This window comes from Ambystoma mexicanum, chromosome 10 (assembly GCF_040938575.1).
Source record: "Ambystoma mexicanum isolate Mex_15411 chromosome 10, UKY_AmexF1_1, whole genome shotgun sequence".
Classification (NCBI taxonomy): domain Eukaryota; kingdom Metazoa; phylum Chordata; class Amphibia; order Caudata; family Ambystomatidae; genus Ambystoma; species Ambystoma mexicanum.
Genome location: NC_090932.1, coordinates 100,168,289 through 100,183,965, shown reverse-complemented (window position 1 = coordinate 100,183,965; position 15,677 = coordinate 100,168,289). Strand labels below are relative to the sequence as shown.

The 15,677-nt window shown below is 42.9% G+C and overlaps 1 protein-coding gene across 6 annotated transcripts in view; it reads left to right on the top strand.

Annotated features, from left to right (window-relative positions):
* The first annotated feature begins 11,068 nt into the window (after positions 1 to 11,068).
* Positions 11,069 to 15,677, top strand: part of LRCH3 (leucine rich repeats and calponin homology domain containing 3) — a 1,351,362-nt gene continuing 1,346,753 nt past the window's right edge. For 3 of the 6 annotated variants that reach the window (XM_069617579.1, XM_069617581.1, XM_069617580.1), the window contains exon 1: positions 11,072 to 11,359. In XM_069617579.1, the coding sequence (XP_069473680.1) occupies positions 11,140 to 11,359 (220 nt within the window). In that variant the 5' untranslated portion in view covers positions 11,072 to 11,139. Of the gene's footprint in view, positions 11,360 to 15,677 lie in introns of all 6 variants that reach the window. The other 3 variants (XM_069617577.1, XM_069617578.1, XM_069617576.1) reach the window with 2 other exon arrangements.

Here is a 15,677-nt window from a genome sequence, read left to right as displayed (position 1 = left end):
TTGCTAGTCTGATTGCCATTCGTCTTGCACCAAACATTTTTAGCCATAATTCCTCAGGGTCAATAATGGTCTGCTCTTTAAAACAATGCAAGAAGTATTTACAGCGCATAGTAGACAATGCTGGACAAAAAGCGATGACATGCCTCAGAGTTTCAATAGAGGTACAGTCTTTACAAAACCGGCAAACATTCTCATTGATATCTAATAATTTCCGTCTGACTAATATATCTTTGGTATGCCAAAGATTAAGGCAGAAGCGCATATAATCGTCTCTAAATTTAGGAGATAGATATTTAATAATAAATAATTCAGTGGCTCTGAACCTCTTTTGGCCAAACTGAGCTACATTTCAATCTTTGAGATGATAGCATTTGTCCAGAGTATATATCCAATCTCTTTGGTACAGTTTTATTTTAGCCCGGTTTGGATTATGGATCAAAGTATCAAGGGAAATATCAGCATCAATGAGAATATTTAATGCGGTATTAATCCATTTCTTTGGGTACCGATGATCAGAGGAAGTTAGATATTGTCCCAGAATATAGGAGATGTCTGTATGTTGCAAAGATATTATGCACTTTCTCAAAAATGCTATCAGTTTCCACGCAACAGCACTAAATAAAGAAAATAACCCTAGTTTGAATCTGAGAATGGCAATAGAGACACATGTAGGAAGATTAAAAAGTGAGCGCCAATACCCGCCTTCCATTTTGTCCCAAAAAGATTGTGATAGCATCGGGGCAGATTCAGATCCGTATGTAATGATAGGTTTGACCTTCATAGTATAAAATGCTAATATATGATTACATGTAAATTTTCCAAATTTATATAGTATAACCTTAGATTGAGAAATCAGAGCATTTAGATTTGATTCAAGATCTAATTGGAATACTTTATCATTTTCGTTGCAACCAATCATCGTGCCCAAATATCGATATGATGATGTAATCAAAATTGGGTCACAGTTAATAGACCAATTAAATTGAGAATGTTTGGTCATTTTGAGATTATGACACATCATAATTTGGGTTTTAGTTAGATTGATGGTCATGGCATTTTCTACCGTATACTCGGTCAACCCATTGATCAACCTTTGCAATCCAGCTGGAGTTTTTGAAAGCAGATGAGGTCATCTGTGTAAAAAATCCAGGGTATCTGCTCAGAGCCTAGTTTGGGTGCATCGGAATTAATGTTCTTAAATTTATCACCCATATCTAGGATAAATAGATTGAATATTGTAGCCGCCAGAATGCACCCTTGTTTCAGTCCTCGGAATGTTAGGAGGGGAGGTGTCAATAAACCATCAAGGGTTAAGCGAATACAAACTGACGTATTTTCATGCAGAAGAGCAATGAGTGTGACCAATGATTGCGGGCAACCCATTGATGACAATTTATGTAGCATCAAATGGCGATCTATAGAATCAAATGCCTCCTTAAAATCCACAAAGGATATATAAAGGGGCTGCTTTTGTTGATTGCAGAGGGCTTTAATTGATGTTAAAGTAACAATATTAATGGCCATTCCCTTACCTGCAACAAAACCTGTTTGGAACCTATCTCGCATATTTGATGATTTGATCCATTGATTAAGATCTCTTAGAATTAAGGAGGCAAATATTTTGCCCGGGTCGTCCAGCAGGGCGATAGGCCTATAATTGGCAGGATCATGTCTATCGCCCTTTTTGTAAATAGGGACAATCAGTGAAGTACACCACGAGCTAGGGATCTTTTGAGTGGTTATAATTTGCGAGAAGATTTCAAATAGGATCGGGGCCCATAGGTCCGGAAACTGTTTCAATATAGCATTAGAGAGCCCATCCCGGGCCAGGGGCACGCGATCTACTGGCCTTATGGATGTAATAAAGGATGTCATCAATAGTAAAGGCAATCGAAAAGAGGCCCTCTAGGTTGACAGGTGGTATATGACTGGCAGACGGTGGTAGCGCGTAAAGACGGAGAAAATGGGCTTGCCAAGCTGCAGGAGCAACATCATTAATCTGCATTTGACACTGTGAGGTTTTATAGGTTCCAGTTATTAGGGACCAACACCCTGCAGAGTTTTTTGTTAGAACTTTAGCCAACATTGATTCACCATCTTTTTGGAACAGAGTTGATCGGTAAGATCTTCTCCAGTTCCTATATTGAGTCTTAATAGTTTTGCACGCAGCCCACCGCTGGTCAACGGGTAAGGACATAGCCAGTTTTTTTTCCCTAAATAAAGTTTTTCCCTTCTGCATATTTATATCAAAACAATGTAGAGCAGTTGAAGATCTCAGTAACATTTGTGTTGTAGCAAACTGGTGCATTAGTTTTGAATAGTCACAATCACCATTATTTTGATTTCGGGAGATCATACAAGAGGTTTTAAATATCTCCGTAAAATGCAGTAGCTTAGGTCTAGACCACCGTAATCGATTCCGAGCAGAGTTAGCCTCAAATGTACCCTTCATAGTGATATACTTAGGGGAATAGATAATCTCATCACTATACAGCCAGTTTAGGTTCAGCATGTTGTGGTCACTGTCAGAGGTTACCAGGACCTCAAACCCTTTTAATAGTCATGGCTAACATATATAAAATCAATGATTGCCGTAGAATTACCTCTTTTCCAAGTAGGGTGGCGGGGACAATCTTCTATAAAGGACCCATTCACCATAAGCATATCTTTCGATTGAATAAACATATTCCAGCACCGCAAACGTTCATCCAAAGATGTTTTGGGTTTGTTTAGACAATGCAAATTCAAATCTCCTGCTAAGATAACATGGCACTGCTTGGGATGTCGATATATTTTCTTCCATATATTTTCTAAAGCTCCCAAATATGAATCCATTGAAAAGGCTGCAGGATTCCAGTATGTATTAATTATGAAATAATGAACTTCTGCGATGGTTAATTGCACAAATTGAATATATGGAGTGGGAGCTTCATATGATATGATCGACATAGTCAGAGAGGTTTTCATCAGAAACAACAACCCTGACATGGGTCGACCTTTCACAGCGGAAATTGCGGGATTTAAAATAGAATGATAACCACCCCAAGATGGACAATGCAGAAGCCATGTTTCCTGTAGCAGGATAATATCATATTTTCTAAGTTTAGTAGAGGATGTAGAAAAAAGATGGCGAAAACCTCTAGTATTCCAACTCAGAAACGAGATCTGTTTGCAGGAAGTTGGTTTATCTTTGAGAAGTGGAACATTGGCATTTGCACGGCTGCTTAATCTGTGAAGCATTAAAATTCATTTTAGAAGATTCACTAATTAGTTGTTCATTAGCATACGGGACGATCTTTGACGTGTCTCTTATATTGTCAATCAAGAGTTCAAAACCCATGTCCCACAGCACGGATCGGGCGGCCCATAGGGTGTTTAGCACTACTCTTGAGCGCATCCAGATTTGTGCTGTAGAAAGATCATGACTTGATGGGAATTCCACTTGTTCGATATCACTTGAATTGATATCCTCAAGAGCATAAATATCACTAAAGTTAGCCAATACACAAGAGCGATAGGCTGGGAATGGTGTAGATCTACATTTAATTACTAGTGAGTGAAGATTACTTTTTATATCTGATTTTTTCTGGCCAGACTGATTTTTATCAGTATTAATAGCGGGCGCGGTTAAAGGCAGAGCCCGTTCCATCACAGAAGTCTGAATTTGCTTTTCATTGAGAATAGTGGTAGCTACATGCTGCTTTATTGGTCTTTCATTACATAGGGCAACACTTCTATTCTCAGCTGGTAGGTGTTTCAGCATATATTGCTCTATAGCTGAGGATATAATATAATCCAAAGTGGGGGGCATCGTTGTGAAATTACAAGGGCCTTGTTTATTCTCAGACATCATAAGTGAAGGAGACAAATCTTGAGGTACTGTCTTCGATGGAAGATTACAGGGGCCTGATTTATTCTCAGACATCATAAGTGAAGGGGACAAATCTTGAGGTACTGTCTTCGATGGAAGATTACAGGGGCCTGATTTATTCTCAGACATCATGAGTACAGGGGACAAATCTTGAGGTACTGTCTTCATAATGAATGGGTGGAACAGTTGGGGTAGTGTAGCTTTTTGTGGTAACGTAATAGAACCATCTTTCAAGTTATTAACAGCAGTAGTGTTCGTTTCGATGGGGGGCGGGTTAATGGATTCAGCATTCAAATAAAGATCTATCTCTTTGCGTAGCTCAGCTCATTTTATACACAATTCAGTAGCCTCTAATACTTTTGTTTGTACAGTATTAATTTGACTCTGTGAGTTAGGTAGAATCTTGGGCTTATTCTCTATCAAAGCCACAATATTATTTAAGGGAGAATATTCTGCCAGTTCTTTCTCAGCAGAGAGCTCTTTTGATTTATTTTCAGCAGTAAGTTTGGCATATTTATTTTGAACTGCTTTAGCCGCCATAATGATTTTATTATTTTGTTTTGTATTTTGTTTTGGAGGTAACTTCAGCCCCTTAAAAAAGGATTTTGCAATAGATGAGGGATGTGTTGTTTGGGGCGGTCTTTAGTTTTTTTCCCCAAGGGCTTCATATCCAAAGCCCCGTTGGATTTGGGTTGGAATGGTCCCGAAAAAATTGTAAATGGTTCTCTAAGAGGCTGAAGGCTGGCTCCAATGTTGTTTGCTGGACCAGAAGTCGATAACAGGCATTCAGGAACATCGTTCTTAATGGGGGAGCAGATTTCCTGAATTATTTGCGGAAAAAAGGGGAGGCCTGTAGCGCCCAAAGGCGCCAGGATTACAGTAGGAGACTGTACTTTTTCAGACGGGTTGGGAGTAGCTCCTATTTTTTTTTTTTGGCATTGTAAAAGTAACCGAGATTGCCATCTGGTTAGCTTCATAAGTTGTTTATCTTGTTTTTGAAGTTTGTCGTTTAAAGTTTCATATAGTTTAAATAAAGAGGATATTGCTAAATTCATCGCATGCAGGGTGGTTTCAACTAATATTGACGAAGAGAGTGATGCAGTGGAGGAAGGTAGCTGAGAAAGAGGGAGAGGATCAAGTTGAGCATCAAGAATAGGGACAGTTTGAGGCCTCCGCGGAGTAGGAGCTGTATAAGAGGAAACTGACCTTGATTTCTCATCATCCGAATAGATGAGAGAAACTTCGGGTAATTCATAGTTAGTGTCGGATTCCAAATTATCCTCATTGAAGGGTGAGTTAGAGTGTAATTCGATAACGACTTGGTCCCTCAAAGAGTATCCGATTCAAGTAGCACACTTGAAACAGGTAAAGGTACAGAAGGGGCTGAGCCTAGTCTAGTAGTGAGTTTACTAGAGAAGCCCAGGTTCTGAGCCTGAGGCGTCTTCACAGTCAATTGTAAAAGCGGTGGGTTATTATTATCACAAGAAGTTATATCTAGGTTAGTAGAAGGAGCTGACATGGCGGCTAATAACTGGGGGCTTCTTTTCGGTAGAAATGATATCTCACTACCTTTCAACATTGTAACATCAGAAACAAAACATAATGGGTTATAAGTTGTCGAAGGGATAAAATTATTGATAGCAACACAATTAGAAGACAAGATGCTATTAGGTACCTGTACATCTTTGGGTAAAGGGCAAAACATCTGTTGAATATCACGGGAAACGACTTTCGGCTTAGTTCTATCAGTTTTAGGACGACGTGGGCGCGAAGAAGGACGCGGCTGTGGAGTACTTCCCATTTGCTTACGTTTCTGATTTACTGGAGGTGGAGAGGACGGGCCGAATCCAGCATGTTTGATCTCAGGAAGTAAACACGACGTTGCATTTATATCACAACTATTAAACAGTTATATTCGTACACAATAAAAAAATAGAAATCTATTATTAGTTAAAAAGGTAGTAAAGTTAAAAAACACAAGGTACGTAGGTTAAGAATCAAGAGTAGAGGCAATGCCCACTGCACGCTGCAAAGCTAGCAGCCAACAGTCACTTAGGAATCACTTGTGAAGCGCGCGCTGAAGCGCGTTCACAAGGTAGTTGAAGGTTTGCTGGGAAAAAATGGGCGGGTGTAGGTGGAGCCAAAACACTCTAAAAACGAAATACAAATAGATTAGCCGTAAGCGGCACACAGACGAAAAGTTCAAAAAGTTCAAAAATTCATTGTGAAAGTTCGTCACGGGTGGGGGTGGTCAGGCGTACCATATGGTCCAATAGCAATCTCGCAGGCACGGTTGCAGTCGCTGTAGACCATGAAAGAAAGGAGCCGGCAGCAACACAGCCCAATGCAGTCAACAGTCACTTAGGAATCACTTGTGAAGCGCGCGCTGAAGCGCGTTCACAAGGTAGTTGAAGGTTTGCTGGGAAAAAATGGGCAGGTGTAGGTGGAGCCAAAACACTCACATGGTCCAATAGCAATCTCGCAGGCACCGTCGCAGTCGCTGAAGCGAAGACCATGAAAGAAAGGAGCCGGCAGCACCACAGCTCAACGCAGCCAACAGTCACTTAGGAATCACTTGTGAAGAGGCCTTCTTTTCATGAGCACCCTTCAGACCTTGGGCCTTCCCACCAACAGGAGAGGATATCGCATTGACATGTAAATCAGGAGAGGAAGAGATTTTCTCTGCAGCCGGGAGGAAGGAACAATGGGGGCTTTGGGATGAATAGGAATATGCTGATTTGGGTGTAACTGGTCAACAACTGCTCGGGGAGAGACAGGACATGTGACCTCTGAGGCAGCCAGATCCAGGAGGCGGAGACAAACCATTGTGGATTCAGATAGCCCAGCAAAAATATGTTTTATAAAATTGCTTATAACAAAGTGTACCAACCTGGCAAAAATGTAAAACTTTGAGACGGTTAAAATGAAAAATTCACTCACAAGTTAAGAGTAAGCTGGACTCTGTGCGATGTTCTGAGACTAAACCCCGGAATTTATTCATATTGTATATACGGTGTTTATGCTAGAAACATAAAAACTTACAGTAATTTGCTAAGAGAGAGTGTGTATGCCTGTGTAAAATTTGATGCAGAACCAATATTGGAAAACCCACCAAAAGCGCGAATAAGTGGTCATTTCTGAACCCAAGCTCATAGAAACATGGGACTTGAACAGAGACATGCCTTAATTAATCTGTGATGTGTATATGTATTATGAACAACTTGTGTATCTGGGAAATATGTTTTTTGGGTAAAATTGATTTTCTATGTAAAAGCAAAGGGGAGGTATTTCAGTTAAGCCATAAACACAGCATCACTCTGACTCATTCTGACACGCTGATCCTTTCTCCAATCAGGGGACAGGGAATCCTCTAACCTATTAAATCCTTAGAGGGTTGGGCATAGCGAGTCAACCTACACACCCACTTGGGAAACACATAAATAAAGACTGCTAGGACAGATAAGAAACACACCCTTTTCCACTACTCAACTATTCTTGGTGCAGCACCCGGCCGGAAGACTCCAGAATCCAGATAGATCCAGAGACCAGACTCTAGAACCAAGCTCTAGAACCCTGAAGCAAAGGCCCAATCCCAAAAGCTGAACCCTTTTCAGTAGGCCTCAAAATCTTTTGCAACCTGATTCTAACCCCTCAACTTCCCTGGGGCATCTCAAAATCCAACAGCCTGGCTGAGTTGTTTTGCAGTTCTAGCTGAGAACCCTGTGCTAGAACCCAGATCCAGAACCAGAAAGCAGAGCTGTAACCCAGAACCGTCCGATCCAGTCCAAGAGGCCACCCAGACCGCCGTGCAGTGCTGTGAGCAGAACCCAGTGACTGAGACCAGTCCGGTGGCGAGTGAAGTCAAACCCTTGACCAGATCTTTGACGAGGCGCATTCCATTCCAAAACCTAGGAGTGAGTATCTAGTCTAGAACTGTCCTTATCCAAACTCTTAGTTTAAAGTAATCCTCTTCCATCCATTTCAACCTGTTCATAACTGCATTATAGAATCTTGTGTCCATCCAGTTGATTTCAAATCTGTAAAACGCATCTGTCATTTCTGAAATCTTGATTCTATTTCTGAAAAATCTACCTTCACAAAAACCTCCTCAACTTTTGAAACGCACGAAGAAGTGAAATTTAACTGTCATTTTAAAGCTAAGATCCTAAGCTTTCCAACAAACCCAAAACGACATTCCAATTCATTATAGTTTTTCCGTAATCGTGATTTACGCACGCGGAAAAATTGCCGCAAATTGCAATTTGGCTCAATTTCACTTTCTGTCAAAATAGCTGTTTCTTGTTCTCAATTGCTGAAATTTGTTTTCAATTTGATAATCATTCATGAATCATTGCTAGTGTTGACCTGTACCAATCCAAAGTAATTCTCACTAGTACTGAATCTCCTTTAGTCAATTAAAATCAATTTAGCATATTTTCACTTTCACTGCAATCACATTCAAAAGTATTTTTGCCTGTTTTAAAATCATACCTGTTTCTCTAAGCTTGCTGGGGGAACTGGAATTGAACTGCCTTCTTGAGGGTATTCCTGAAACCTGTGTGCCCTAATTTCCATCTCTTCATATTGCATAGGGGAGGAGTGAGTAGTCACAGGGCAAAAAGTGACCATATTATCTTTTGATTGAAATCATATCGAGTCTATTTCTGTGTTGCATTCTTTCCATCTTGCATTTCCTTGAACCATAAAAGTATTCTCTGCTACCTTATCCTTCCTATTCCTACTCCTTACTGATTAAAGAGATTGTTGAGACTGTAATATTACCCATTGCTGATTACCGTTCATATTCATAAGTGTGCTATTTAGATATTATTTTGTTCATAAAAGTGATATGTATATATATATATATATATATATATATTGTTCAATTCCTCAAATAAACCTCTTAATTTGCAAAACAAACCTACGTCTTGGCTCAGTGAGGTCGGGGAGATCCAAAGAGAGGGGCGTTATATAAGGGTTCATCATCCAGATTTAAAGAACTTTGACATAAAAATATATAAATAAGGGCTTCCATTGGGCGTCCCATACTGAGCATTGACTTAGTTGGGGTGCTGAATTGAAGTCACTTACAAGCTCCTCAGGACGCGTTGCAAGCGTCAACCATCTCCGAACAAACTTTGGTGAAATACTACACGGATATTTTCAGCAAAAACAAAGATGAAACCCATGAACATCTCTCAAACCTGGTCACTTGGGTCCTGAAATTAGACAAAGCTGACATACTGAGTTCCATCAACAAATCCTGTGCATCAAGAGCTCCGGGAACTGATGGGCTTACGAACTACACCATCAAACTAAACCCGGACGCATGGGCAGACTTGTGTGTCACGTTGTTTGAAAGAATAACAACTAAACGTGCCACGCCAAAATCGTGGAAAAGTGCCATCATCGTCCGCAACTTAAAAAATACAACAGGTCAAACCCAAAAGATTATCGACCTATTGCCCTTCTCGATGTACTGGGAAAAATGTACGCAAGCCAACTACAACAAATGCTGCTGAACTGGTCAACAGAAAACAACTATATAGACCACCGGAAAGCTGGTTTCATGAAAGGCGTCGGATGTGGCCTTAGCGCCCTTCTGCTGAACCGGAAAATGGAATCCATTAGAAAAAAATTCCAAAATGTACGTGGCAGCAATTGATTTCTCCTGTGCCTTCGATAGCGTAGCTCGTCAAATTCTGTGGGACAAACTGAAAGCTTGGAAGTGTCCACCAAGCCTATTGGATGCCATCAAGGAACTCCATTCTAACACCACCATTAAAATCAGATTGGACTATGGCGGCACCTTGTCATCTGCAATAAACACCTTTAAAGGCATGAAACAGGGTTGTCCGCTGGCGGCCATTATCTTTAACCTCTTCATCTCAGACATTGGAGAAACATTCAATGCAGTGGCCGCCTTTTCTCCCAAAATTCATGGTTCGCACGTTGGCTGAGTTATTATGCAGATGACTTGATTCTCTTGGACGCCATGTCCATTGGACTTCAACCCAAGTTTGATACAATGGAAACTTATGTCATCAGAAATAGGCTCTGCATCAACAAACAAAAATGTGAAATGCTGATCCTCCGTAATCTGTTAACCCAAAAACAGGAACTCAGCAAACAGGCATGGCATCTTGAAAAAACAACTTTAAGAACTTTGCCAAATATTAAATACTTGGGCACGTTGATAAGTTCCAACATAAATGACGGTCCTTGGGTCGAAGCAACAAAAAATAAATATCGACAGCTAGCTTGTCAAGCAGCAATCATCAATAAAAAATTTGGAAAACTCTCCATAAAGCCCTTACTGAACTTCTACTGTCACAAGCCTAACACTGATACGGATTACACGGTTCTCTTTATGTGGTGCAAACTATGTCTCGAAGTACTCGATGCGAATGACATCAAGGTGACGACCTTGCTGGAAAACCCTGAGAAAGCGAAGCAAAAACTATGGAGAGCAGACTGGCAAATAACCTGTTCAGACAGACAAAGTTCGCGCCTAATGAGAGATGTTCCCTTTGCATAGGTCTCAACCATTTGAGTCGCAAAAGCGGGTGAAAACACCCGATTTTGTTTTTGGCGGGTGAGAGGACCATTGAAATGAATGGGCCTGCAGGAGGCTTGGCGGGTGAGTCCACTCTTTACAAGGCGGGTGACACCCGCCAAAAGCGTGTGAGTTGAGAGCTATGCCTTTGAAGCAAGAGCGTACGACTAACTGCAGCCTTACTTGCTTCAATCCCCAGACCAAAATTCAAGACTGCTTCTCATACAATTCAGACTCAACCTGTATCTTACTAAAGACTGTACCAGAACCTGGAACAAAAACGAAAACGTAAATCTTATTTGTCGCCTCTGTGAGCAACCAACAGAGTCTCTTAAACATCTAATTCTGTTTGTCATATTAAAAGGGCCTGGGGGTGTACAGGATTGGTAAACACCCAGCTATCCTAAGGGCAGTAGGCGAGGTAGGCGTAGAGCGCTCTATACTGAGTTTATCCGACGATCACTAGGAAGTGTGTTTAAACGGGCTCGAGACAAGGGAGTTTATGATGTTTTGTATAGTAATGTTTGTTACTGCGCATGCGCCCCGTGGATGCCTCCGTATCAGTTTCCTTCCCCTACAAGACTCGAAGTTCGTGTGACAGGTCATTGCCTAACGATTTCACGCCTGCGCACAACTCTGACAGCCGCACACGCGCACTCTGCCGCCCCGGTGCCCGGTTCTTCCGCGCAAGCGCAGAGCGCGGATCGGTGTAATGGCGTCGTTGATGTCTGAGGGACCGGGGTGCCCCGCCTCTCTGCCCGGGATCATCAGCCACGGGAGCTCGGGGCACAACTTGGGGCCTGCAGCTTGGAGCCGTTCACTGGAGCGTGCCTTGGATGAGGCGGCAGGCAGCGGAGTTCTCAATCTGAATGGCAGGAAACTTAAGGAGTTCCCGAGGGGGGCACGGGACTTGAGCGATACCACCGGGGCCGGTAAGTCGGGGTGGGGCATTTGGGCGCTGGACCTGCGCGAGGAACGGGATGTCCTGCGCAGGGGGCATTGGGAGGCGAGTAGTTGCAGGGGCACCCTGATGCCAACGGTGAGCCTTGCCTGGGGGTGTGAGGATGCTTGGGACTTGAGCTGCACCAGCGGGGCCGGTTCTCTGGAGACCAGGCGGTGGAGCCTGGAGTGATGGCACCACTTGCATCGTTGAGCACAGGATGTCTGTCCTAAGGAAAGGGGTGCGGTCCATGAGCAGAGGGACAGGCATAGTTGATGCCACGGGGACCTAGGTTTGGAGTGGATCCATGCATTAGAACCCCCATAGCCGCAGGCTGTTGGGGAGCTGCAGGGAACGAACTTGCACAGGTCCATTGACACATGGGAGAAGGGGAGGGGCCGAGTTTGCATCAACACAGGCGCCGAGGCAGGTCCCACCCAGACACAGGGCGGTGACAGCGATCTCTATTGACAAGGAAGCATCCGGTACCGGTCCCTAGCAAGGATTGCAAGGTGACAAACTGGCGCGTGGCAGAGATCACATGTGTACCCTCTGGAGTCGGGTGGAGGGGATGCGTTCCAAAGACACCAGTGCAGTTCTGACTCGGACAGAGGAGGGTGATGGAGCCCAGAAAGCAGCGCCTTCTTAGCGGGTATCATAGTGACCTAGACGCACAGATCTACTCCCCCCAGGAACCTCTTGCAGGCAGGACAGATCCACACAGTATCAAGAGGGGTGATGGAGACCCAGGGGGGGCCGCAAGCCAGAGGGTAAAGGCTAATGCACATCAGGCAAGCAAGAAGCACATCAGGCAAGCAAGAAGAGCCCTGTAAATCTATTGACCGGACATTGCATGGCCGGAGGAAGGGAGGCATCCATGTTAGGGAGGAGACCCTAGAAGTGTGGCATTTGGCACAAAGGTGCACCTTTACTGAGAGCCTTGCGGACAGCCAATCGCCAGTAGTTCTGATCATACTAGACACTGGCCCTGTGCATTCGATGAGTTGATGATCGATCTTTTCTTATACTATAGTGGGATGTATGCAGTCCTTTTGTAAAGGAATAGTTTTGTGAGTAACGTGTGTCCAGAAGTTTATTTTTAATTGTTGTGTTGTTTCATTTTTAACGTATGTCGTTTGGTATGGATCACCTGTGCAAGGTGTGTTTTAAACGTGTGCTAAATAAATTCGTAGCTATTGATTTTACCATCATTGCACCAATTGCAGTGTGTTTTTGCATCAATTGTTTTTATACTTAGTTTGCCAGGCCTGTCGTCGCCGTCATCTACATGTACAGTCCATTTGCACTAATGTGTTTTTATTTCCGTTATTTATGTGACCATGTGTTTGCTAAAACAGTAGTAATCCTTCAGGTTGTCTTAATATGTACCACTTTTTTATTTTTTTTTATTTCACATTTATAAAGCGCTCACACAGCCCGCAGGCATCGAGGCGCTGTTACAGGAATTGTCTCTTTTTGTTTTTCTTAGTTGCGTAATTGTGTGTTTTTTTTTTTGTTTTTAGTTACGTATTTATAACGCGCTTAAACACCCAAAGGTTTCTAAGCGCGGACCCGAGGATCGAACCTGTTGTTGCTACGTGTCGTCTTGCTTCCAAGACGCGCACGCTGCCGCTGAGCTATCCTCCCGGGATATACCACTGTATAGCCTATGTGGCTGGTAGACGGCAAAATAACTTATCTTGACTGGCATAATGGCGATTTTTTAAATTTTTGTATTTGTATTATGCTCGACCAATTCCAATACTATTAATTTGGCCAGGAATTCGTTTTTATAGGCACTTTAATTTTTGGACTGCACCTCTTTTGCATTTTACGTACTCATTTACTACTATAAGTGATTTGAACAGCTCCGTTCTCCTTTCTCTAAATCGAGAATTATTTTTTTGTGACACGCCTCCTGCTCTTTCCCGAAGTGCTCATGACAGATAATTTGTATTTATACTGTTTGTTTAACACAATCAAAATGTTACCTGTTTTGCTAATTTTCCTAAATCGAGAAAAACATGTTCTATGATAGATACAAACTCGGCTCGTAGGGGTCGCAGCAGGAGTTGACAAATGCAAATGCGTCAGGGGTTATAGAAGTACGGTTACATTGTGTCACAAGGCAAGGGATCGCTGAGGAAATCATTGAATGTGTTTATGTGGCATTTGGAAAGGCCTCAATGGCCAAGCGGCGGCTCTGCGATTCTAGAGGACCGTGGCCGACAGCAGAGTAGACGGGCACGTTTAGCTTTCTAAATGAAATGCCCGATTACCATCCGCAGCCTTGGGCTGTGTCTTCCCTACACTACGGATGTGGTGGTTTAGACTGCCAGGAGTCGCACGGAAGCATTACTCGACCTGCTGTAAAGTGATGCATTCAAGGTCCGATCCTTTGTATCCCTGTGCAGCCCTGTGTTCTGCACAGGTGAGTACATTATTCACGGCATGTGTACCATTTTACTGCATTCCAAACGCACATAACCTGTCGTCGCATGCCATAGTTAAAACAGTGTCGTGGCACGACCTATCCTAAAGTATAGCAAAACAGCATGGTATATTGTAGCATACTAAAAAACCATTGCCTACTCCTAGAAAGTGCAGCATTAGAAGACCTAACGGCAACGTTTATGACCATTGCCTAAAGTAATGGAGCCCAACCAGTAGCGGGCACGCACAACACTTGCCTACCCTGGAGGAAATGCATACCAGACTGGTGCATCGAGGCTGCCACTGCACAGGGCTGTGTTGTAGGATTGTAAATGTGTGTGCCACACGAGTGCCAACTTAATAAGCGTTTGTTTCTTAGTGTTACTGCATAGAACATTGTGCGTTGATTTATTTGCATGTTTTGTATCATGCTACATTTCACCTATAAAGTTTTTATCCCAATTGTGGACAAAGTGATTGTGGAAGTTTGGCCGCGTGTTGCTGTTTATTTAAAGTTCTAATTTAAACTATAATACGTGTGTAAAACCAGTCTAGATAGACAATATTGGACGTGTTACAGTGGCTTTAAGGGTTTCTATATTTGATTGGTTGATTACTCTGTGACTCGGATCAGTTCCTCCGGGAATCTGGTTCAGAGCTTAGACAGGTGGCTGAAAAGTCGTATTGTGTGGATGGTGAGGTGTGCACTGTAAAAGTGTGAAGTTCAATGATAAATGTGTCCCCGGAAAACCAGGTCTCTGTACCGCTTGGAAAAGGGATTCTAGAATGTCTGTGCTTGTCTTCAGCTGCTAACAGGAAAATACTATATATTTTCGTACTGATGGCTTAAGCTGCATCTGTTGTGTGTCTTTTAAAATTGATGGCCTAGAGGCTTGAGCAAAGACGTCTTGGCCATGCTCTTGGACTGCGGCAATCTGTTCAATTGAGGGGTGGGTTTTAAGTGCAGTGGTCACTGAGGAGTCGGTGCCTATTTTAGAATATTGTGATTGAAGGATTTATGATGCCCCCCCCATGCCGTTTTCACTGAAGCCCGGTGGGGAAACATTTTCTCTGCGCGCACCCTTCACTGCCCTTTCAAAGCAGGGGACACCCTCAGCTCCCAATGGGATGCTCCCATTGCTCTTCCTTCAGTTCTGTGGGGCCAGCCCCGGACTCCTGGCCCACTCCCCACACATGCTGACCCGCCCCTCAGTCCTCATCCATACCTGACCTCCGTCGGCCACCACTTCCTCATCATGTAGGCGCAGTAAGCACGTGCGCTGTTGTCCCTGACAGCCCACCGTTTGGTGAAGGCGGCTTGTCAGGGACATTTACTTCATGTAAGTGGCCACCCACAGCAAAAAAATAGCCTTGCGTTTGTTTGCAAATTTGTTTTAGTTATATCATGACTATATTTCTATAGAGTGATAATTTGTTCAATCCCACCAGTATTTGGGGAACCTTGGGAACAACTATTTGGCTGAGAATGTTTTGTATTTTGACGTTTTGTTCTATGTGATAATTGCTCCTTAATGTCGGATGCATATAGATTTGCAGACAAATATTTTTTTAGTTGTTTGTAGATGAAAGGGTTAACATTAGTTATTTACGTTTATTTTCCTCACTGCAATGCCTTCAGTAATCCTTGGTGCCATCATTTTCCAGTTTATGATTGTGTAAGAAATTCCCTTGAGGAAGATCCAGCTGTGCACTGCAGTTAGGTGCTCTTCAAGCGTGGGACATCAGGATTCGAAATTGCTGGCAGCAATTTAGCACCTGGTTAGCTTTGTCGCCAGGAGCTACTTTTGACTCTCCAGATGGACTGTTGCCATACAAACATATCTAACTTTGTGTGTTTGGGAGTGGGTGCAAAGGAG